This window comes from Blennius ocellaris, assembly GCF_963422515.1.
Source record: "Blennius ocellaris genome assembly, chromosome: 9".
NCBI classification, from domain to species: domain Eukaryota; kingdom Metazoa; phylum Chordata; class Actinopteri; order Blenniiformes; family Blenniidae; genus Blennius; species Blennius ocellaris.
The window spans coordinates 13,497,056-13,521,529 of record NC_137658.1 but is presented as its reverse complement, the minus strand read 5'-3'; the positions used below and the strand labels follow the sequence as shown (position 1 = coordinate 13,521,529).

Genomic DNA, 24,474 nt, shown 5'->3' with positions numbered 1-24,474 from the left:
AATTGTGCAAAACTAGAACAATACTATCTGAAGATGTTTTTTTTATTATCACACAGTGTGACAGTCATTTCTCTTCATGCCATCATGTATTTGTGTTGAGGTGTAGTTTATAACTGAGCATAGTCCATCTAGCTCATTACACACAGACAGCAAATCACTCTTGTTGCATTACAATGAAAGCTGAAGTTTGGTCACAACTTTAACATCAAAATACCAACTGATGTGCATGTCAAGGGTGGATTTCTTTTGATCCTTCACTTCAGTGATAGGCAGATCAGATGAAGAAAATGGACTTCGCATAGCTGCATGATGGTTCCATTACAATGAGGTTGTTCCAGTGGTATGTTGTAATTAGAAAAAGAAAGAAACAATTAGTACTGGTGAGCCCCCTGCAGGCTTGGGACCTCAGTGCATGTTGTTCACGTTGTACCCGAGTCCTCATTTCTTGGCTAACCTGCTGGGACGATGCAAAAACATGTCACGTTGTACTATGTGCTCCTATAGGAGCATTTACCTGCAATTCATAAGCCCATTAGGTCATTGGAAACATTGGGAAGACAGAGACTTTATGTTCTTGCAGCAGGCTCGGTCAGCTCCCACTTATTCCACATGTCATCCTCAAGTGTTGCTCTAAAGATTCCTCTCAAGTCTCCAAAGCTGCTGCCATGCCAATAACTTCCCTCTATTCTTAGATCACCCCACATTAGTGGTGAGTGTTCCTCATTGTCATTTATTGATATGAGGAACACTCATCACATTAGTGGCGAGCGTTCCTCGTTGTCATTTATTGTAATTGCCATTTATTAAGATGAGCATTGGGTGATCCTGTGTATCATATTTTATCGCCCATAAACTGTTTATTTAACAAACAAAAACAACAAAACTACTTGACATCACATTTGTAACTTGTTAAAGGACCATGGTCTCTTCTCACTAACACATTAATGGATGTTCTGTTGTTTTGTTTATTAGTTCAGGGCGCAACAACACACACAATAAGTATTCTGCGAGAGATACTATCGCATCACAGAATCACTTTAATTTTCTTCAGCCTATTGGCAAGTTTGATCCTCCTACTGCTTCCATACATATCATACATACTGAAATAATGCCCCAGTTCTATGTTGAAAAGAGACTTTATATTTACTTCTTATGACTGCAACTGCATCCACGAGTAAGAACTCAAAGTTATATTTCAATACTGGAATATCCTTAACTGTCTTGAGTCCTATATTGGATATCATAATGTTGGTTTTAGCAGTTATGGTTAAAGAAACCTTTGTAGATCATCCAGAGCTGCCGCAGTCAACTCACTCGTGAATATTGGTTTTACAGGGGCAGTTTTATGGCAAAAAGGGGGACTTTCACTTGACACTCCCCTAAAACCTTGGACGTGGATTTCCGCGTCTCTGATTGGTTGTGAAGCCCCGACCGACAACACCTGCTTAACTCCTTCATCCAAATTGACACCCGGGGCTCTGAGAAATATAGGCAGCATCTCTTCCAGCCCATGCATTCAGTCCCACAGCTGCCTTATAAGACACCAGCCCGCAGCTGCCGATCACTGATCCAAGGTGAACCTCCACACGCGGATCTTTGCAGGGAATAGAGGCGCACCGCCGGAGACGCAATGTTGGTCAAACTGGCCGTGGCGCTGCTGATTTTGTCAGTGCTGGAACAAGTAGTGGGATCGGATAATATTGATATTCATGACAGTCCCCCGGAGAAGCCGGCGAGCCAGAAAGGACGCCTCTCCCTGCAGAACACTGGTAAGAAATAAAGCTGATGTTGAGACATGTTGGAGCTTTTGGGGGTTATTGGTGCGGCTGCTCGCAAATCTACGTGGGGTTTGTCGGGACACGTGTTTCCGTGGCTGCAAATGAAACCATGCAGGAGACTTATTCGTTGCGATTTGTGAAATCCACTGTCTTTCTGTCTTTTTAATGCACCCCCTCTCCTCCCCCGGCGTTTTCAACAGGAGAGGCGCTTTTCGATTAACTCCGAAAGACGATATTCTGTAAATACTCTCAGACAGAAATTCAATATGTTAGTAAACTATTAATAGAAAAGGCACAAGGTAATAGGTAATGTATACGGCTGCACATCTAGGTGTGTGTGTGCGCACGTTGGAGAGCGTGTGTCCCCGATATATGTGACTGTTTCAGTGCTTATCTGAGGGGGGGGGGGAGCTGGATTTTGCATGTGGAGTGTAGCTGTCTGTTGGAATGAATGTTGGCTGCTGCGTTCAGGTTAGTGGAGCAGTAACGAGGAGGAGTGGTTGGGCAAAGTTGGGAGTTAAATGATAAAGATAATCCCACAATCATGTCGTCGAGAGAGAGAGAGAGAAAAAAAAAGAACACGTTTTGCCAGAATGACACAAAGCACTAACACTACTTTGACTGGCACTGGAAGGTGTAGTTTTAATTTGACAGCATGACGTGTTCCATGTGTCAGAATGTTAGAAAATTTGGATTTTTCTTGCGGATAAATAAATAAATAAATACATACATAAATAGGGACAAACCCCGATGCAGAGACCCTGGTAACGCCACTGTGTAATTCAATGCACGTTGCGGCCGAGCTCGTACGATCCGTGCACATTCCCGTGATGCCAAAACAAGCACTGCTGACAGCGGCTCACTTTTCCTGCGCACTGAAGTTCAACTCAGTGCCTACAAACCCCGGTGAGCACCCCCACCCCCTCACCTCCCACACCCCCTCCCCCCCACACACCCCACCACCCTCTTCTCCACTACTGCCCCCCCCCCCCCCCCCCCCTTAAACAGAGGCTCTTTGTTGACACGTGTGATTTGTGATAAGTCTCATTTAATCCTTTAATTCCGATGGTCGATACTTTTTACGCAGGTGGTCCACAATCCAGACTGAAACAAAACTAGGAAAATAAATAAATAAATGTTCTCAAGCCCATCAGTTATCAGCTCCGGCACAAATCTCGCGTGTAATTATGTTTTACTTAGGTCAACAGTTGGGATGTTCATTGCCAGGCTGAAACTGTATATGGGCTGTTGGCTCCGAGCCCAATCTGCAATTTGGCGTATTAAGTTGGAATAAAAAGACTCCCGAAGATGTCACCTAAGGTAAGCAGCAGCTTTTGTGACAGGGTCTCCATTTGTGGTCACACATCTTCCTTTTTGTCCCCATTTGCCAGTAGCTATTGCTGCCACTACTAAAATCAGGACTACAACAAGAAGTAAACTCCACTTCAGGACAAGCTACTGGCCAGCAGGAGCTGATATTATGTGTTCACACATAGGCGGAAATCATGGGGGTGGGAGTGAGGGGGGTGTCCAGACTCCTCCTTTTTTGGAAAAATAGATAATTGCCCCAACCATATATTATTTGAAGAGCCATCCCCTAAAATGACTTTTGAGACTTTTATGTTCATCATACCTCTCAATTATTACTTGGAATCTCCCGCCTTGTGTTCATATGACACACACTCAAGTTTTCCCCCTGCAACGCTGCTGTTTTACACCTCATAAACCTAATGCTACTCCTCTAATGTGACATTTTCAATCACATTCGGTCAACAAATGCAGGGACTCCAGACTTGTTGCTGCCCGTCCAGTCCCACACTCAGCGGCTGAAATGCCTGCTTTTGTCTTTCCTCCACAGGTAGTAAAGGCTGTGTATCTGCAATGCACCATCCCATCTCAATACTAGGCAGTGCAGATGGATTGTGGTGCAGAATGACACAGTAATATCGGTCACCAAGTGTTCCTCCGCAGGAACCCCTCAGCTTGGGAAATTAGACTTCTATACAATCCTCCTACCTCCTCTTTCTCTCCTAGACTCTAGGTCATGAACACGCAAAACGGCCGCCTGCGTCTGTGTAAATAGTTATACAAGACACTATTTTTGCGATGAGTGCGACAGTCGGAGCTGATAAGTGGAGTTGAGCCCTCCAGTCGGACGGCCCCCATTGCCAACCCGCCTGTAACCGACTGTGTGCCGTCTCTGCTGTGAACAGATGATAAGGTCCCTCCCCTAACCTGTTCTCTATTTCCAGCTGAGATCCAGCATTGCCTGGTGAGTGCAGGGGATGTCGGCTGTGGTGTGTTTGAGTGCTTTGAGAATAACTCCTGCGAGATACGAGGGCTACAGGAAATCTGCATGACGTTCCTGCACAACGCTGGCAAATTTGACTCTCAGGTACTAAATTAGTCTGTTTGCAGAAACAGAGGGCACATTTCTTATGCTTGTCACTTGTTCAACATTGCATTTTTTTTTTTTTTTTTCCTTTAGTAACATGACAAATCTTTCTCTTTTAAAAATGCAATTCTACACACTTATCTAGTAATTTATTTTTCTTTCTTGGGAAGTTTACTTGCCTATCAGTGGACTGATGTGTGTCATGAGCCAGCTGGCCAGGAGCCCAGTTCGCTCTCTTTTCATACATACTGGAGGTTGAAGCTCTGCCAAACCAGGCTTGACTGGGGTGTTATAATGTCTATAGGGTCACATACTAGGAACATACATCTTTGGCTGACTAATCCAGAAGATTTCACATTGAGAAAGTGTGCTATGTGAATGTTGAAATAAGATTTCCTCCATTCTTTGTGAGGGGAGTATAATGATACAATCATAGAACACATCAAGACAATCAGTCCACCGTTAAAACAGGTGCATGGTATTTCCATAATACCCAAGCTATTCCATGTAGGTATTGAGTATCTTCTTGTTCATTAGCTCACGTATTTGTCAGAGGATTTCAAGGGACTTTTGCCTCTGTGTGTGCACAGGGAAAGTCCTTCATCAAGGATGCTTTGAAATGTATGGCACATGGTCTACGGCACAAGTTCAGCTGCATCAGCAGAAAGTGTGTGTCCATTAAAGAGATGGTGTTCCAGCTGCAGAGAGAGTGCTACATCAAACACAACCTGTGCTCCGCTGCAAAGGAAAATGTGGCCGTCATGGTCGAGATGATCCATTTTCAAGATCTGTTCCCAAAGGGGTAAGTTGCTGTGGCTGGACCACTTTTTAAGAGATATGTTTTCTCTCTCCTTCCCGGATTTTTCTGCTGTACCTGTTTTTTCCGTTCACTTAACCAGTATTATTCCATTTATTCTTGTGGTTTGAGTAATCTCCCTCTCCTGCTTCAGCCCGTATGTGGAGCTGGTGAATATTCTCCTGAGCTGTGGCGAGGAAGTGAAGGAGGCGCTGACGCGGAGCGTCCGGCTGCAGTGCGAGCAGAACTGGGGGGCTCTGTGCGACAGCCTGAGCCTCTGCTCCTCCCTCGCTCCTTCTCCCGCGAGCGCCGCCGTCGAACACCATCGCCATCCCCTGCCTTCCCACCCCGAGCCGGAGCACCCTCGTCTCCCCCGGCAAGGCGACAAGGACAAAGCTGCGAAGCCCGGCTTCAACGCTCACCCGCGCAATCGCAACCAGGGACCCCGGCGCCACAGTCCAGAGGCCGGGCTGGTGGCTGAGCAGGAAGACGTCAAGGCCAGCGACATCCGGAGGTGAAAGCTCAGGAGACTGCCACTGACCTTTGACCCCTTATACCATTTAAAAGCCACACTTGTAGACTTATGCACACCTCCACACAAATAGCACTCGCATACATACACTCGTTCCACACATACACAAGCTCCCTGACAGACTGAGGAGAAGAAAACAAACCCCGACCTTTTCCTGTCCTTATTCCGCCCTCTCCAGTCATTCCAGCAGTCCCACATGGTAAACTTGCAGGGTAATTGTGGTGTAGCTTGTACTGTTTTGCCAGACTGTAGGCCACATTTTTTTTTTTTTTTTTAGAAAATTTAATAACAATTGTTATTAGCATGAGTATTTCAACTGTTAGGACTATTTTGGCTCTAATATGGCATTTTTCAAATCATACTTACTGTAAGATTTGATTATATTTGTATTATTTATTTTATTCTTTATGCAATGTTGAAATATCAAAATGTACATAGAAATATACTTATCTATATTTATATAAACATGTATAAATATAGTTACAATATGCAATACTGATATACTATAGATGACATAGTATATGGTGTGCTGTCTGTTGTTCTCTTGACAGTATTGCACCCATCACCCATCGGCCTGTAGATATGTAACATACACCGTTTGCTGTTTCAGAGTGGGATTATGTATTATAACTATAGATACTTGATGATTAAATACAAATTGTACAGGATTAAAGTCCAGTTCTGGCACATATGAATTTTAGTGCATGATGGCCATAAAGCCAAGAAACTTGTGCATTCTTCAAGTGAAAGTCCACTCTATAGAGGGTGCAGATGTAATACTATGAATATGAACAGTTATTTCACACTTGTATGTTAACGGATAAGTCTTTTTGCAAAGCTAGAACGAAGAGAGCCAAGACTGATGTTTGATGTGATCATACACTGCTGTCAGGCAGTAATAAGCTAACATAGCTGATGCAGTTTTATGGACATTTCATAAGTATTAGATATATTCTGACGTGTTGTATTTTAATGTAAAAAAAGTATCTCATCACTCTCATTCATTGTTAATAGAGCTTTAGGAACGGTCACAGAGACATTGCAGATTAATGTTACGTGTATAGCTTCAGGAGACGTTGCTCTTGTTAACACACATTCTCTTTGAGTTGTTTTTTCATTAAACTGTCAGCTACCAGTGAAGAGCAACGAAGACTGGATGCTCTGTTTCAAATGTAAAAGAAGTCACACACACACACACACACACACACACACACACACACACACACACACACACACACACACACACACACACACACACACACACACACACACACACACACACAAAAATCAAGGTGCCTAAACTCATTTATGTCCACGGTGACCGCTTCTCTGTGATTTAAGTCAATGGGTGACACTGTGTCGTGACATTTGATGTTGACATATTTTGCGATGGTGTTGAGCCACAAAAGTCTTAGATTTTTGCACTTTGGTATGATTGTCAGTTTTTGTTGGACTGCTGCAGCTTGAGAAATAAGACCACATTACCAGAGAATCAGAAGCTGTTTCATTAGAGCAACCTGGTTTTCCTTATCGACGAGAGCACCAAGTCCTGCATCCCCACGTGTTCCCTTTGGACCAGATCGAGCCCTTTCATTTAGTTGAGCCATGCTGCCCTTCTCTGGTGTCCCAGCGGGCAGGAGAGAGGCTTGACAGAAACCCTCTAGATCTCTGGCTCCTCAAAATTAGACTCTATTCCTCCCTAGGCCCTTACCTAGGTCAGACATGAAGGGTTGTTATTCTACCCGTTTGAGCCGCGGGCAACACAGCGAGGACCCAGGAACTGGGTTAAGTCCACACACGGGGGCTTTGGCGCTGTTATTCTAAATGTTATATTTACCGAGGCCACCAGAGAATTCCTCTGGGCCACAGCCAAGAGCCAAGCAACACGGGGAGGCCGAGAGGAGCGGAGCGAACAGGGGAGAGCCGCACTCCATGTCTTTTTTTTTTTTTTTTTTTACCCCCACCCTTTCCTAAATGTGATGATTCACTCTTTACCTTTCCCAGAAATCTTCTTCTCTTCCTTCTTTAGGTCACAGACTGGCTGTTGACCATTTCAGGTCAGTCACATGCTTCAGTTGTGGATGTGCAGTTGTGAGCACATTACACCACATGCTGATTCGAGCTCAGTGCAAAAAGCTAAATACAAACCTGCGGAGATTTTGTGGCTCAGTTAATGGTCTTCACGTTTTCTCCCGCTATACTTACAGTAAGTTTAAGTTTCTCCTCCCAGTCATTTAGAAACTATTTTAAGTGAGGCTTTCAAGCTTCTTTTTTTTTTTTTTTTCTATTTTTATTCTGTTGTGGAGGTTGGGAGTCCTGTGACATCCCGACACAAGATATAAGCTAATCCTATTGAGAATGTACTGTATGTGTGTAAAGTGACAATCTGTTAAGCTCTCTGTCATTAGGTTTGATATCGCTTTTTGTAATAATGTAGTGGCTTGAATGGCTTTTCTGTATGTGTTCAGAGGAAAACAAAACTAACCATGTTTCCTTTTATTATTAGTGCTCCATCACCATGTTACATGTTTCCCTCTGTTAAGCACAAAGACTCTGCTTTCACTGTTTCAAGATACAGGACATTGTTTAGAAGATTGTAACTCACTTGTAAGACATTGGGCTTAAAAACCCTATCAGTATCTTTGGACTCCTGAAGTCAGATGTATCTTGCTATCATTAAAGTATTTTTGTCTGTATTTTGTACATTTTGGTGTCTTTCAATGCAGTTTTTGTTGCCATACAAGCAATATGAAATCTTGAGTGGACAAGAGCTAAAACACAGACTGGGCTCCAAGCGGGTTAGCGGAGAAGACGTCTCAGGTGTACACACAGGTTAAAAGACACCCTATTCTCATTTGACTCACGCCTCGTCTCTGATAGTGAAATTCAGGCTGTGTTTAAAGTTTCAAGGACTGGAAATATCCTCCCTATTGAAATACCCAAACATTTACGTCAGCAGCCCTGGATTGTATGCAATGCAGGGGATGGGTTTAGGGTGTCAGTTTTTATGAGCTGTCCCAACAGTATACATTGCCTCACCAAACATTTAGACAGTCCTCTAATTTGAAAGGTAGACTTTTATCTGTTGTTTGGGAACTCTAAGTCACCCCTGAGTTTGGGTTCAGTAGAGCGAGGTGCATTTGCACACCATATGGGGAGTGGGGTTGGGGGTGGTGGTGGTGAGGGGGGGGTTGCAACCGTGTCGTAACATACCATCCAGCTTCTATAATATCAGCACGTCTGCAATTTGACTCTTGGTGTCGTTACTTTCTTCATTTGCAGTAAGGACAAAAAACCACAAGATGGAGACATCACATCAAAACAGATGGTGAGAGCAGGTGCAAGTGATTTTGAATAGGGATGAGTTCCAAGATTCATTTAATGCAGAAAGTTGAAAGAACTTGATATTAAACGCTGTTACTTATGCTTCATTAGTACGCTCCTATTCAACAATAGCACTTCACAATCATTAAAGCAACTCAGAACATTCAAACCTGATTATATAAAATACTGACATATAGACTACACTGCAGCACTGTGCAGCCCTGCCTCACTGCATAAATGAACCATCAAACAGTGATATTCAACCTGATTCTTGCTGACGTTTACCCTACAAGAATGTGTTCTACTTTGTTTTAACTCATGACATTTGAAGCTGTGCAGAAACGGACACAAAATTAGATTTCATCTTTATTTCTATTGCTTATATTATTAATTCATTTTGAATAAATACACCCTACTTCCTATAGAAATTGGATTATTAATTTCAAACACATTTAGTGTGTTTACATGTGTTCGTGTTTCATTTCGATGTTTGGTTGAGCATGTAGATAAGCTATTGAAATAAGTAATGAGCCCAAATTTACAAAACATATGGCTTGGGGACTCAATTGATACTGACTGGTTTCTGTATGTAAAATCCTCCTGCAGAATGCTCTTTCCTCTGAATGCCAATATTTTCTAAACTATAAAAAAAACTCACATATATGGCCATGGCTGTATGATAGCATGATTTCTTAATGCTCAAAGTTAATTTTGGCATGTACAACAGACTTGTTTCCAGTGTGCTGATGTACTTTGAGTTGATAAGCAAGGCCACCGTGTGGTATAATAAGATATCTGCATCTCTGCAAATTATGCTGTGTCACACTGTGAGAAAGAGATGGATGACCTCCTAGAGACCGAGACAAACAATGGGATACTGGGTGGACCAGAAATGTCCCATCTTTCACGGTTGGTATAGCAACCAAGCTCTATCAATACGGAGGTGACGGGTATCCCATCCATGAGAGCAACTGTGCCTGTGAGCAGAGAAACCTGAGATAGTTGGCCCCGGGGCACTTTGTGCTTCTCCGCCCTGTGTTCCAGTGTGAACTAATGAATTAATGACTGGCTGCCTAAGCTTCATGGATGAATCATTTAAGAACCATTTGGGGTGAATGCATGCAACCCAATTGATCTCCTGTTGGAAGTCAAAACTACAGCTGTCCTACATTAACCATGAAAAGGGTGCCATATTGTTGAGCATGCAGCGTATTCGATGATGATGTCTACCTTCTTATCGACATAAAATGAGAGCAGCCCCTGCTGTACAGAATTCTTTCACTAGGGAATACACTGCATTTGTCTCAGAGAGGGGAAAAAATGCTGACACAACTCACGTTGCTTGAGTTCCTGTCAGCCTTAAACAGCTTATATGACAGCAGCACCAAGATTTGAAGGCACATTCAAACACACTCTGGATACTGGCAAAGACAATTAAACCAGTAACACCTGGTATGACTGCCTGTTACTTTTAACAAGAATCCAGAAGCGACAGACGCACCACTGTGTTGTTAAACCACCCCAACAGGCCCTGCAGCACGTGGGAGTGGTGTGGGGGTGATGTATGCTGCTTCTACAGGATACACAGGAAGGATGGGCCTACCTTGCAAGCCTGAAGCACAGGGTTAACAAGGCAGACTTGAGGAGAAAACAATAAATAATACTCTTAAGATGGGTGGGATAACCAAGGTTGTTTTTATGTGTTTTTTTACTGAGTGGCTTTGTAAAAGTAGCAGCTTTTCATTCAATTACTCTATTGTCTGTGAAAGCAATCATCTCTCGCCTACAGTAGAGCCGCACCACAGTCTACCTGAGTTTGCCTTGGGAGTGTCTCTTCCTTAAAGCAACATTTGCTAATACTCTCACAGATGACATGGCTGCTAGGCAGCAAATTTGCTCGAGCAGGTAATTCTGGTCAGAAGGAGAACTCTGTCAACCAGAATAATCACTCCTCTCCTGACTGACCACTGAGTTCATCAAGCAAAAACCCATGTAGACTAATCAGGAAGAAGACAGATGATGGAGAGAGCATTACAGAGTGAAGATGTCAGTGTTGTTCTCAGTGATGATATGGTAGGATTTTTATGATCGGAGCACAGCTCCGATCTGACCAAAGTGAATTTAATCAAGCTTTCAAGCTCAATTACGTCCTGAAAATAGCAGCAGCTTATTTTAATGAGATTGCTGTTGCTTTGTTGTGGGTTCAGGCTGTTGTAGTCCAACAAACGCCAGCTACCGCATCTGTGTACTAGCGCTCCTCTATCGAAAAATTTTACATTTTTGAATTTGACCCAGATGAAGAAGTAGCTACAATCTCTCTCTCTCTCTCTCTCTCTCTCTCTCTCTCTCTCTCTCTCTCTCTCTCTCTCACTCTCCATCATCTTACCATGGCCTTTTCATTTGATACATTTCAAAGATTTAGATTTAGATTTTGTCCAGACATAAATGTTCCTATATGAATCTTAATCCGTCCATGGTGCATATACAGTGAGCTAAATATGTTGTCCCTGTTGTCCGGGGCCTTTTTTTCCAACCACAGACCATTTTCAAAATGAGACTACTGAGGAAGGAGGGAAAGTCTTATAAAATGAAGTTACATTATCTGAAAATGAAGCAAATGTTTTCATCTTGACTCAGATGTTAGGACTCAAAATTCATTAATTAATTAATTAATTCCCCAGCTTTGGGTGTTTAACTTAATTCATGGTCCACATACATTGCAGGGCCTCACTTTTATTAGCCTAGACAGAAACATTATGAACATCAGAGGGATACGTTTGCATTGATAACTGTGATGACTCAATCAGCAGGGCCAGTATCTCCAGAACAAATAATACAATTGAAAGGGCTACTTATCTATCCATGAGACATAGATCCAATCAAGAGCGAACAGCCAATTGGTTAGAATATCACTGGGGTTCGCTTATATCACAACAAAATGATGCTGCTGGCCCTGATTGTAAAGTCCCACAGGAGAGCTACTGTAAGCACATAGATTACGGTGACTGGCATTGTTGCCTACAGTACAATAGAGAAAATTCACAGTCCAGAAGCAGGGGATTTTAATGTTGGGGATGATAAAAAAGGACAATGAGATGATGGGAAGATGCAGCACAAAGGTAAGCTATTATTTCGTTTTTTATATTCTATGATGAATCATACATACTATTCAAATGCTAACGTGTTTACTCTGCTTCTGTCTCTTCATAAAGATTGCGTTGGACTCAGCAGTTAAAAAAAAAAAAACTCTCGTTGCTCATTCCATCATTGCTGAACAACAAAGACGAGTCATTTTGGGCTCGATTTATCAGTTTATTCCTAATTGTGATAATCTGAAACATTTGTTATTAATATGTTAACATTTTTGTGATTATATACGCTTTGACAAGATATTTGTGTGACATGTAAAATCTGTGTTGTGCTTTGGTTTGTAAGGCTGGAAACATTTGCTTAGCCAAATGACTCCATCTCAGTTCTAGGGTTGATGACTGGAAACATTCAACTCGACCTTGTTAAGTTATACATTCCATTCACTAAAAGTATTCTTTTGGAAATATGTAGGGCTTTTTTTTTTTTTGCTTGGATCTTTAATGTTTTCCCTGCAGCAACTCCTCCCATTGATTTGAAGACATCCTTATTTGGGAGGAGAACGTCTTGAGCGTATCTGCCATTCATTGAAAATCGCAGCTGTGGGTGGATCCTTCCCACCAGCGTCCAATCAGACGAGAGATTTTGGGTGAAGTAGGCAGGGCTCCGGAGGGAAATCCTAACTCCTATTGGCTGATCCCCGGCGGCGGGGGCGGAGCTTGTAGACGGAAGTGTGTCCCGACTGGCCCAGCTGTCATGTAGAAGAGAGAGGAGACCATTTACACCGGCTTGCTTAGGAAATGCAGAAAAAAGGAATAACGCTAAAATATGGCAACGTCTAAACGATAAGGTCATGACGCCGAACTGAAGGTAGCTATGCTCCCCTGCATATCACCGAGAGGAAACACACTCGCGTGTGCGTTGGCGCAGTATTCGTCGAGATGGTGTCGCGTTATTTCGAGATGTGAAAAAAAAAAAAAAATGATGACAAGGATCGGTAGGCTGTGTGACATTGAACACACAGGACACGAAACAGACGAGGTCGCTTAAAGAGCCCTCGCACGGTGTCCAACTTGTCATGTCCGCGGGGACAAATCTGTCGTTTGTGCGATCGCCGGGTACATCGGTGGCGTTTCTGGTCAACCTTGTAGCGGTTTTTGCGTCGGTTTATATCGCCTCCGTTTAGCCGCTAGCCGAGCGGCTGAAGGGAACTACCCCAGATCCAGAACAGACAGGAGACGTCATCAACATTTTCCTCTATTTAAGTGGTTGCGTACGAGGAGGTCATTGCTTGAGAAAAAAGAAAAAAAAAAGGGGAAACGTTGATCGGGTAGGTGTACACACGACACGGCGGCCGAGTCGTCACGTTTGTACCGTTACGCACTTTTAAAATAGCCAGTTCGGATCTGCGTGATTAATAAGGGCACATGGGAAGGTGGCGGAGCAGCTGTTAGCTCGCTGCTAGCTGCGTAACGACCTTTTTGGAGACGTCAGCTCCAGCAGCAGCGGCTCCGGGGCCTGATCCGGTGCGGCTGGGTGTTTTCCTCGGTCTGCCCGTCCTGCTGTCGTGTTAGATTTCATCCAGGCCTCCCGGAGCCGAGTCAATGATTTAATCTCATTGATTGCATCACAAGACCGGGCAGGGTGCAGCCCAGGCTTAGCCGCTGCGTTCTGCCAGTCTTGTGTTTTTATTTATTTATTATCAGCTTGAGGTGTAACAGTCTCGTGCCTTTCTCTCTCTCTCGCTCTCTTTTTTTTAAACCCCCTTTCTTAACCCCCCCTCCTCTACCCTGGTTTTAGGACAAACAAGACGGTGAAAGCCAAGAGTGAATTGAAGATTTACTGCTTGTCCTAAATGGGGGACTACGGGTTTGGAGTTCTGGTGAAGAACGGCAGTGGTAACAAATCTGCTTTCCCTGTAAGGATCCCTCCTCACCTTCAACCCCAGCACCCACACCACCCCTCCAACCCCCCCAGCCCCCCTTCCTTCGTAAATAACACCTGCTCCACCAATGGGGGCAGTGCTTGGCTGTTCCCTGCCGTAGCCCAGCACAGTAACATGCAAGATGAGATTCTGGAGTCAGACAAGTCCAAGGCCTTGGACATCCAGGACATGCAGGAGAAGGCTCAGGTCCAGAGCCAGCCCCAAGCTCTCTCTCCAGGCCAGCAGGAGACCGGAGGAGGCTTAGGAGATCTCGAGGGAGCGCTCCCTGAAGATGGCTCATTGGAGAAGGGTTCCTTGGAGAGCAGCGGTGGGAAGGAGAAGTTAAGAATGGAGTCCCCCGTGCTGAGTGGTTTTGACTACCAGGACAGCTTGGGAATGGGTACGAGCTGTGCACAATCCACCTCCTCCTCATCCTCACTGACGAGCTTCAACAACTGGTCCCCTGCGGTTCCATCCACCCAGTCCCCAGTGGTCGGGGAAGACGTTAGCGGGTTCTTCGGTCCTGCCGGCTCCAACGCCAACGGACCTCCGCTGTTGTTCCAGAACTTCTCCCACCATGCTGGCCCCGGCTTTGGAGCGGGAGGCAGTTTCTCCCCGCAGATCGGCCCGGTCTCCCAGCACCACCCTCCTGCGCCTCACCCCCAGCACTACCACCCACACAGTCAGGGGGTTCCTCAGCAGCATCGGCGTTCCCCGGCTAGCCCCCATCCACCCCAGCCCTCCTTCCCACCTCACCCCCATCGCACCGGACCCTTCACCCAGCTGCCCCACCTTGCTCCTACCCAGAACAAGCCCCCGTCCCCATGGGGGAGCTACCAGAGCCCCTCCACTCCCACATCTACGTCCTGGAGCCCAGGTGGGTACGGTGGATGGGGAGGCACACAAGGTGTTCGAGAGTACCGGAGGGGTGTAGGTGGAGGGATGACGGGCCTCAACTCCATTTCCCCACTCAAGAAGTCCTTTGCTAACAACCAGGTAGGTTGAGTTATAATCTGCATTTAGTCGTTGCAGATCTTCACATTTGTGGATTAAAATATGTACGTGTACAATTTTGTTCTCTAGGTCTCCTCGCAGAAGTTTCCCCGAAATAACTCTGGCATCAATCACAAAGGCTGGGTGGAGGACAGCATGAGCCGCAATGACAGTGTTTATCCTTTTCAGGTGGGCTATTTATCATAAAGAGTTGGAAATCTAGAACATTTAAATATCAAATTTCTTAGTTTGTGGTCCAGTAAGTTTTTCTAAATGTCTTTAAAAAAATTAAAAAGTATTTCCTGCAGGCAGATCATGTTAATCTTGTTAAGCGTTCTTCGCTGTGTCAAATGCAACAAATGAGCTATTGAGCAGAAAAGGGATACGTGACAACGAAGCCAACTGAACGGCTCAACTGAAACTTACTGTTCGTGTTTCCATCCCGGGCCTTATCTAGAACATTTAGTTAAAGGGGAGCTGTCCTATCAACTGGTCTGATCACATGGTTTTCCTCTTGTCCCGATTTTAGGAGTCTTGTGCTCCTCTGCAGCCTCTCATGCGCTCAAGTCTTTTATATACACAGTGATGCATCTTCAATCGATATGTCCCACGTGTCATAGCTTTCTCACATATGTTCTCCCTTTTTTAATAGTTTTTCGTGTTTCTTTTAATTGTAATATGTGCGATTTCAATTTGCATTGATTTGAATGTAGTTTAGTTGAAGAATTATGTTTGTTTTTTTATTTATTCATTGAGTGCAATTCCCTATCTGATTGCGTTATGTGCAGTTGAAAGATGTTCTTCACAGATATGCCGGCATCCCCCCCCCCCCCCCCCCCAACACCATCTCAGCTCTGTTCTGTGTTTTACAGCTGAGGGTTTCTACAGATACGGCGTCTGCTGCATTTTATTATTAGTTTATTAGCATAATGGCAAACTATGTCAGCGATCCCTTTGCTGTTGCTGCTTGAAATGGTGATGTGGGAAGTGAGGAGGCTAATTGTTGTCTTCCTCTCTTACAGCAGGAGCGAACACGGTCCTTTGATGGTTTCAGCATGCACTCTCTGGAGAACTCTCTGATTGACATTATGAGGGCTGAGCAGGATTCCTTAAAAGGTTGGTTCCCACACTGGCGAGAGTGAGGTAGGGATGGTTTGCCTCACTGCTGGCATTGTAGGTAAATTATTTTTGCTGCATGCAAATGGAAGCGTGCAGAAATTAAAGACCATTTCACAGTGATCGAGATTATGTAGCTGCAGGACCCAAGTTTAAAGTGCATTTAAATGTACTTTTAAAGTAATTCTATCCTATTTTTTTTATTGAATTACAAAATACAGAGTTTGCGGTGTTTGTGCTGGTGGGAATTATTTAGGTATATCTATGTGGAGTTTTGATTATGACACCAAATAGACATCCATCCATCCATCCATCCATCCATTCATCCGTCACCACTTTATCAATATCGAGTTACAAGGGATCGGAGTCTGTCCTGGCTGACGGGTCTGCAGTCCCACACAGAGACAGTCACACACTCGGCAGCAGTGTTTTGCCTGCGATCTTTGTTTCGTCCACGGCATCAGTTACTTATACATGATTTAAATGTTGTGCGATACTCTAAAACCTTTCTGGCTTTTGAACAGATGAGCAATACGTCTCCTTAATGTATTTTAAAATCTCACTGTAAAGTGGTTTAAAAAATTAATACTCTATAGGAGTGGATTGAGCAAAGTGCTTTAATATACATTTTTTTTTTTTTTTAACATATCTGAATTTTTGTATTTGGACCAAATATTTACTCATGTTCCAGTCGGATCATAATGCGACATGTTCAAATAAGTTCCAGTTCAGCCTAAGAGTACATTTCTGCTTTTTTTCTTCATGATGATTTTCTGTTTGATATTGGCAGGAATGGTCTCATTAACAAAACATCACAGCGTGAATTTCCTACGGAGCCATTTCACAGTGCGGTCAGCTCTGAGGAGGCGAACTTCTGCCTCTTGACTCATACGCCGTCTATCGACGGTCATCCTGTTATTTGTCATGAGGGTGTTTTCATGACCTTTATTTACAAGTAACTAATCTGCAAATAGGTTATGATCAATCTGTTTATAACTGATATGACGCATTTTGGAGTCATTTCATAAATGTTTTAAATGAAACCAAAATCGCCAACAAACTCTGTTACATTTGAGACCTCCTCATCTATCAGTCACTTCATCCTGATTTGTACTGCCGGTATTCTCCTAAGAACACATTGAGTAAATGAATTTCTTCATGCCAAAGCTGTCGGATAGATTTTTAGACATGAGGGAAGGTAATCCTGTCAAGAAAAGTAATCTATTGGTGTGAATCCTTCCACTGCACTGCAGCCTGAGGCCTCTCCTTCTCTTGTCTTTTAGGTCGCTACAGTTTTTCTCACCAGGGTGGAGACGGGCCTCTACCTATGAATGGTATGTAAATGATCTGCATGCAAGTATGCAGCACTGTAGCTGAGGTCAGGGCTTGGAATTAATGCCTTCTCACGTACGGATAAAACGCATTCTCTTGAAACGGAAATCTAGGTTGTGTCGGCGCTTTCAACCCGTTTCGAGGAAGCTTTTCTGTTACGCTCATGACGGAAGAAAACAAAACAGAAATATTTATACAGCACAAAGCCACACTGAGTCATAAAACAAATACTAAAGATCATAAAATGACTTTACAGCACTCTCATCACTGGTTGCATAGCTGCCCTACAGGTCACCTGTGGTAAATGACTAAAACGGCAGCTTTATCACAAAGGAAACTAATAATGTTGTTCAGCAGGGTTTTTTTTTTTGTTTTTTTGTTTTTTTTAAAAGGACTGACACCAAAAAGATCCTATCAAAGTCGATGTATTATAAAATGTTTATTTATTTGAAAACTCTGCTACTGCATATAATATTGTTTGACATTTTAATCTCGGGCCTTTTTGTTCTGTGACCTTTAAGAGTGGACGTTACTTTGAAACATTTGCAGCCATTTTAGCTGGTAAAACAGGAAATTCAACAAACAGCCCAGACAGGGTTCTCCATGTCTTGGTCTTATGTCATTATTATTATTATTATTATTATTTTTTTTTTTAAAGAAGCTGTTTTTGTGTCGTTTCACATGCAGCGAGAAGTTATGGGCGAAGACGAGGTAAACCTTGTTAAATGTCTTGATTTCCTTGTGACCTTAGAAAGCATCAATGGCTCCCGATGTGATCATCTCCTTGTGTCTCCGTTTGTCAGCTTGATTCCATCAGCATCACTGATTATTCTGTCTTGAATGTTGCGAAGGCTTGAGAACACCCCCCCCCCCCCCCCCCCCACCCCCACCCCCCCACATAAGGATCAAAAGTGTTTACAGGTTGCCTGTCAAGATCTGGTAGTGATAATACCCTTCATCAGTCACAGCTGCCTTTGTAATCCTGAACATGGTGTTTAATTTGTTTGCTTTTAATCAGTCTTTCCACTCGCTTACGAAACTGCAAAGATTGTTTTCAACCGCAATAGCCGAGGGCGCTAATCTTTTGTTATCTTAATTCTTTTCCTCTCCAGGCCACTCGTCTCTCTTCCCCATGGAGGATGAGCGATCTTTCGGAGAAGACGAGTCAGGTGACCAGGGGCTCGCTGGCCTTGGGTCAGCCCACTGTTTCCCACACCTGAATGGTGAACGTGTGGAGCGATACTCTCGCAAAGTGTTCGTGGGAGGGCTGCCCCCCGACATAGACGAAGGTGAAAAACTCTACGTTGCAAACAATACGCCACGAACCCACAACTTATAAATACACATATTCAGAATAATTTCACGGTCTTTGTGACAGCTGAGTCTCTACAGCGACATATTTTCAGCTCCTCTTGCATCAACTGTCTGCACTACACCACGACAAAAAGTTTGAGGGATTTAAATTTTTCTTTCTTGTAACAAAATGTTAAACCACCAGAAGCTGATTTTTGGGAGGGTTTTTTTCCCCCCTCTTCAAATACTTCAAAAATTTGCCAAATAATAGCCAAACTGCCTTTTTTTTTTTCTTGTTGTTTTTTTAATTGGATAATACAATTCTGAATTAAATCAACTAATTCTCAGTACGTGGATAATAAATACAGTACATTTCCATGCCACTTCCTCATGGAGGTGAAATACTTTTGTTGGGTAAACTCTGGTCACTCTGATACAAACGGCTCGCCTGAGCTGATCCAAGTGTTCACTGGGGTTAAGGTCGGGATTACTGGAAACCTGTTCCATCTTTTCCAGTCCCAAGTTCTGGAAGTTTAGGAAAATCTTTCATTGGAGCAACTCCTTAGTTCATCCCACAAATGCTTGCGCCTCACAAAGGTGGCACAATATAAAAGGCTTTTTTTACAACAAAGAAATAGTCCACCAAACAAAAGTTTGCTTACTTGTTATGTGTAGTCAATATCCTCGAAATTGTGTATTGTTCTGTGCGTTCACAGTGTTGTACTAAACCAGGACTGACTTATTCACTGACTCTGTTTCTTTCAGATGAAATCACTGCCAGTTTCCGTCGCTTTGGCCATTTGTTTGTCGACTGGCCCCACAAGGCAGAGAGCAAGTCCTATTTTCCACCAAAAGGTGAGACGAACCAGTTTAACAGTGTATCTGTGCCAACATGTCGAGAGGGCTCTCTCTCTGTTTTTCCTGTTGTTCAGTTTCCTCATTCTCATGAATGTCCAACATGTCCAGGATACGCATTCCTGCTGTTTCAAGATGAGAGCTCTGTTCAGGCTCTGATTGATGCCTGCATTCAGGAGGATGGCAAGCTTTACCTGTGTGTGTCCAGCCCCACCATTAAAGACAAACCAGTGAGTGTCCCAATTCAGCCAAAACACTGAAACGAGCTCAAAGATGGTCGACTCACCAGACAAATCATCATTCATGGAAACCTCACCTTGAGTGGAGAAGCCACAATTATACTTGAATTTTTTGATAGCAGCAGTTCAAATGAACAAGGTGTTCATCGTTATTTTATTGTGGATCATTTCAAAACTTCAGAGTCCGTCTTCAACACAACTAAGTGTTTATAATATAAATGTCTCTGAATGGATAAAACAGACCAAAATTTCATTAATCTTCACAACTTTAAGTTTTAAAAGAATCAATAAATATGGTTCAATTCACATTGACTGTCTCCAAAAACCTTTGATTTATCATAAAAATGACTTAAAAAAATTAACTTATAATGGTCAATTTTAAAGAAAAAAACTGACCACATATGGTTAATTGCTCCATTTTGCCGCTTCAGTCTGGGTAGCTATGACATTGGCTGCTTTGTTTCTTTCACTGTAACTCTGAATCAGTCTCATAGGAGGACAAAATAAATAACAAGTCGGTGTTCACAAGGTGAGAGCGAGAAAGAACAGAGTGTTAGTCAAATTTAGAGAATAGATTGTAAAAAGTCCTCGGAATAAGAAATGCTCATGTCAATAATACTTGCAATTTAAACACATTTAAAAAGCATCCTGATCATTTCATTTCAAATCCATTGTAGGCGCATTTTCAGAGCTCAAATATTAAATCGTGTCCACGCTTTGGAGTGTGACTCAGACTCTTTGTTGTTGGGGTTCATAGGTGCAGATTCGTCCCTGGAACCTGAATGACAGTGACTTTGTGATGGACGGCTCCCAACCGTTGGACCCGAGGAAGACCATCTTTGTGGGAGGTGTCCCTCGCCCCCTACGTGCAGGTACGTGCGTGAGGTGACTCATTGCGATTGTGTGATTCAGGCTACATCACAACAATGGACTTTAAAGTTGTCATGTTATACAGCTTTTCAACACTTTCATATTGTCTCCGCCCACACAAAGGGAGGGCCTCCCTTGATTGGGATTGGCTAAACCCTCGATTACACGATATAGGGTTTGATTTTTGATTGGCTCGTTGGAACAACACACTTTTAAAAAATTGAAACAAGCCAGGGAGAAAGATGACAGATTTTCTTCAGTTCTGGCCATCGGGACGCATGTTACTATTGGGAAACCATGAGAAAGTGTATTATGCATAATATGGCCCCTTTAATTGTCTACTATTCCAGTTGAACTTGCCATGATTATGGATCGTCTGTACGGGGGAGTGTGTTACGCTGGGATCGACACGGACCCTGAGCTAAAGTATCCGAAGGGGGCGGGACGAGTGGCCTTCTCCAATCAGCAAAGCTACATTGCAGCCATCAGTGCCCGATTTGTTCAACTGCAGCACGGGGAGATTGATAAACGGGTGAGTTGATCCGATGCCAGCAGCTCTGTATTTTGATCCTAAAAAATAAAGAGTGGGACCTCATGAAATATGACTTAAAGGCGTGTCCAGCATGCCTCTGTGCACACACGTGGAGATGCTTCCACAGCCTCCATTTTGTCAGTTTCCCCAGCATCCATTTAATCTCTCCTCTCAGGTGGAAGTGAAGCCATATGTCCTGGACGACCAGCTGTGTGACGAGTGCCAGGGGACTCGCTGCGGTGGGAAGTTTGCTCCTTTCTTCTGCGCGAACGTGACCTGTCTGCAGTACTACTGCGAGTACTGCTGGGCAGCCATCCACTCCCGGGCGGGCCGCGAGTTCCATAAGCCACTGGTGAAGGAGGGAGGGGATCGGCCGCGACACATCTCCTTCCGCTGGAACTGAGGCAAGAGGGCGAGGGGGCCGGAGGTGGCGCCGGATTCGGGGGAGGGACTGAGAGAAAGGGGTAGTAAGGGAAGGGGTATGGGCTACGATATGAAAAATAAATGCACTTTTCTTTTAAGTTTGAGAAAAAAAAAAATAATTTATTTTTTTTAATTGGACCTTCTAAAAGAAGCAAATGCTAAAAAAAAAAGAAAGAAAAAAAGAGTGAAATCCCATTTATGTTTTGACTTTAAGTGTGCATGAGCATATGGACGCATTAGATTTGGGTTTAGATGTTTTTTGACTTGACTGTATTTTCTTTCCATGTTAGCCGGCGAAGCTGCTTACATTTGTTGTGGAGAGTAACCTAAAGTTTAAGTGAGGTTCATCATAACTAAATCAATATACTAACTATGGATGTTGAGTTTAAAGGGTGCATTTTCTTACTTTTTGCTTGCAGGATTAGAGAACAACTGTACCATTTACCAAAGGTTGAGTGCAAAATGGTTGGGTTAAACAGAGGAGGGACTCAGTTTCAGATGGATGGATGGGTGAATATTTTTTCCAAGCAGCTCAGTGTATAGCATCTGGCCACGTCACAAAAAAAAACAAAATCTCCCCTCGGATTGGCACACGCGTTTTAGATTGTCGGCATGTGTTTCTAGGTCTCGGTTTAGAAGTCACCCGCTTTGTAACCAGAAAGGGCAAACCAAAGATTGGCCTAAACGCATCATCAAAAACAGACGATAATCTGAGGGTCTTCAGGATAATGTTGTGTTTTCTTGTCGTGCGGCGGAGGACAGGCTGGACTTTGGGTTTGTAGGTTTCAGCTGTTTAAGACACAGCCCTCAGGGCTCAGGTATTGGCAGTAGTATTTACTCACTTTATATTGTCAGGGATATTAGCACTGGAAGCTAACATGCTAATGTAGTACAAACTAATGGGAATGCACAGTCCAGTCTCCCTGAGCAGTCCTCATGGTGTACCACTGCACGCTCTACCATGACTGGAGCTTCTATCACAAGTGTTGTGGTTGGATATGGTAGTAGCTAGAATTTGCTGTCACAGAGATAAAGATATTATTTTATACATGGCCTGCTGATTTTTGTACAGTGTTTTATAGCTGATTATTTTGTCATGAACATATATACATTTATTATGCACTACTTTTCTAAATATTTTTTTCAATAGTCATTTTAGGCACATTTTTCACAGATGGGAGAACTCCTTTTGCAATACCTCATTTTTTTCACTTGGTGAAAAATAATTTTGTACCTTTGTTACTAAGAGATCTGCATTTATGGTAAACTTAATTTAAAAAAAAAAAGAATATTAATATAATTTTCAATTAGCTTTTATATATTTAAGTGCTGGTAAATTTGAAAATTGTCTGGTGCATTGGTGTGACTCTGTAGATTAAAAAAAAAAATGAGGAAAAAAGGCTATCATTAGCCAGTCATATATGGATTCTCCTCTCTCCTGATAAACATAATTACAGGATCCTAAGGCATGGCAAGATCTTTCTAAACTGATTTTGATAGTCTTGAAAATATAATCTGATATTTTGCTCCTAGTGTAGTGGATAAAGATCACCATTTAGGGTAAATGTTTGGGCTTTGGTCAATGTGAACTCTTCCCTTCTCTCACTGGAGTGGATATCAGCTGTTTGAATATTTAGATCCTCTTTCTGGGACTGCCTGTAAGTTCTACTTATTCTTGGCATGCGTAAGCGATAACATGGCTAGTGTTAATGCAGGACCTAATGTAATGCACTAGATCTCCTTTTTCCTTTCCAACTCCCTCTCTCTCTCTCTTTTTTTTTCTCTCTTTTGTATCTCTTTGAGATTGCCTCTCTTGTAGCCTCTCTTTACATGATGGAGTCTGCCTTCCTTACACAGACATGATGTTTATGCAATCTACACAGTGACAACACTTTGGATGCGTTTTTGTAATGTAGAGGACACTCAGTAGGACATACGTGAGGAGACTTGATCACTTGACCCCCCTTTGTGATGTGGCATGCTTTGGGACATAACCTGAATGTGATTTAATGTTGCAAGTTAACTTTGAGCCATTATGTGCAATACTTATTCTTTCCAGAAACAGTTCTCCGCAGTGTAAGTCATTCAATCCATATAAATCATGCAGTCATTGAATATATATTTTGTGTTTCCTCTTGTTCAGGCTGATGTCTGCAAAAGAAAATAATTTATACCTGAATTTATTTTTAAACATTAGTTTTGTGCTTATTTACTTATTTTGCTACTACCATGCTACTGTGATTGAAAACATTGTATATACTAGGTCGATAATGTATTTAGCATTTGCTATATTTTCAATTGAAATGTACAACTATCATTTTGATCAGATTTCTGTTATATTTTTTGGGGTGATGTGTTAAACTCGTTGACGTGTCTAGTTTTTCTAATTGCTGTATTGTGCTCCACATTTTCACATGAAAAGAATATTGATTATGTCTCTTAGTATTACTTGATTGAAAAATTTCAATAGTTTTTAATTGAATGCTGGGAAGGTTATATTTATTAACTTTTTTTTTTTTTTTTTTTTTTTACCTGATATCATTTTTGATTTTTATTAAGTCATTTCACATTTATATGTAAGTTCCAATTTTTATATTTTCCTCCTGATTAATTTACGCGACAATACAGACGTCAGTTTTTATAGTTGGTTTGTAGTATTGAAGTAAAACAAAGATCTAATGTCATATATTCATTTGCTGCCAACTGTTTGTAACTGTATGCATACATTTGAAGTATTTGTAATGTGAGATGTTGAACGAATAAAACAGCTGTGAGAAAGAATATATGCTTCATTTGGTTTCACAGTCATTTCTAGTTCTTCTGTTGTGGTTTTTAATGTATGTGGACTGATTTGCTTACTAATGGTTTAGTAATATTGAGAACTGTACACTGTCTGTCTGTCTGTCTGTCTGTCTGTCTGTCTGTCTGCACTTTTTAGCACATCTGGTGGGTTGAATCGGGTCAGAGCTATTTATAGACCGAGGC

The 24,474-nt window shown here is 42.6% G+C and overlaps 2 protein-coding genes across 5 annotated transcripts; both read left to right on the top strand.

Annotated features, from left to right (window-relative positions):
* The first annotated feature begins 1,533 nt into the window (after window positions 1-1,533).
* On the top strand, window positions 1,534-8,206 carry stc2a (stanniocalcin 2a). Its single transcript, XM_080502573.1, has 4 exons — window positions 1,534-1,769; window positions 4,031-4,173; window positions 4,764-4,975; window positions 5,124-8,206. Exons 1-4 carry the CDS (start codon window positions 1,631-1,633, stop codon window positions 5,485-5,487), a joined length of 858 nt encoding a protein of 285 aa, XP_080358699.1. The 5' UTR covers window positions 1,534-1,630; the 3' UTR covers window positions 5,488-8,206.
* A 4,444-nt stretch (window positions 8,207-12,650) lies between these two features.
* On the top strand, window positions 12,651-24,254 carry LOC308134197 (cytoplasmic polyadenylation element-binding protein 4-like). Of its 4 annotated transcripts, none has more exons than XM_080501838.1 (12): window positions 12,651-12,782; window positions 13,713-14,832; window positions 14,920-15,018; window positions 15,855-15,945; window positions 17,229-17,279; window positions 17,965-17,988; window positions 18,390-18,566; window positions 19,336-19,425; window positions 19,537-19,655; window positions 20,422-20,536; window positions 20,885-21,066; window positions 21,242-24,254. In XM_080501838.1, exons 2-12 carry the CDS (start codon window positions 13,768-13,770, stop codon window positions 21,467-21,469), a joined length of 2,241 nt encoding a protein of 746 aa, XP_080357964.1. In that variant the 5' UTR covers window positions 12,651-12,782; window positions 13,713-13,767; the 3' UTR covers window positions 21,470-24,254. The 4 variants fall into 4 exon arrangements, with proteins under 4 accessions (XP_080357964.1, XP_080357962.1, XP_080357965.1 ...); XM_080501836.1 differs by having other exon boundaries at window positions 15,852-15,945; XM_080501837.1 differs by lacking the exon at window positions 12,651-12,782 and adding an exon at window positions 12,886-13,242 and having other exon boundaries at window positions 15,852-15,945.
* The last annotated feature ends 220 nt before the right edge of the window (window positions 24,255-24,474 follow it).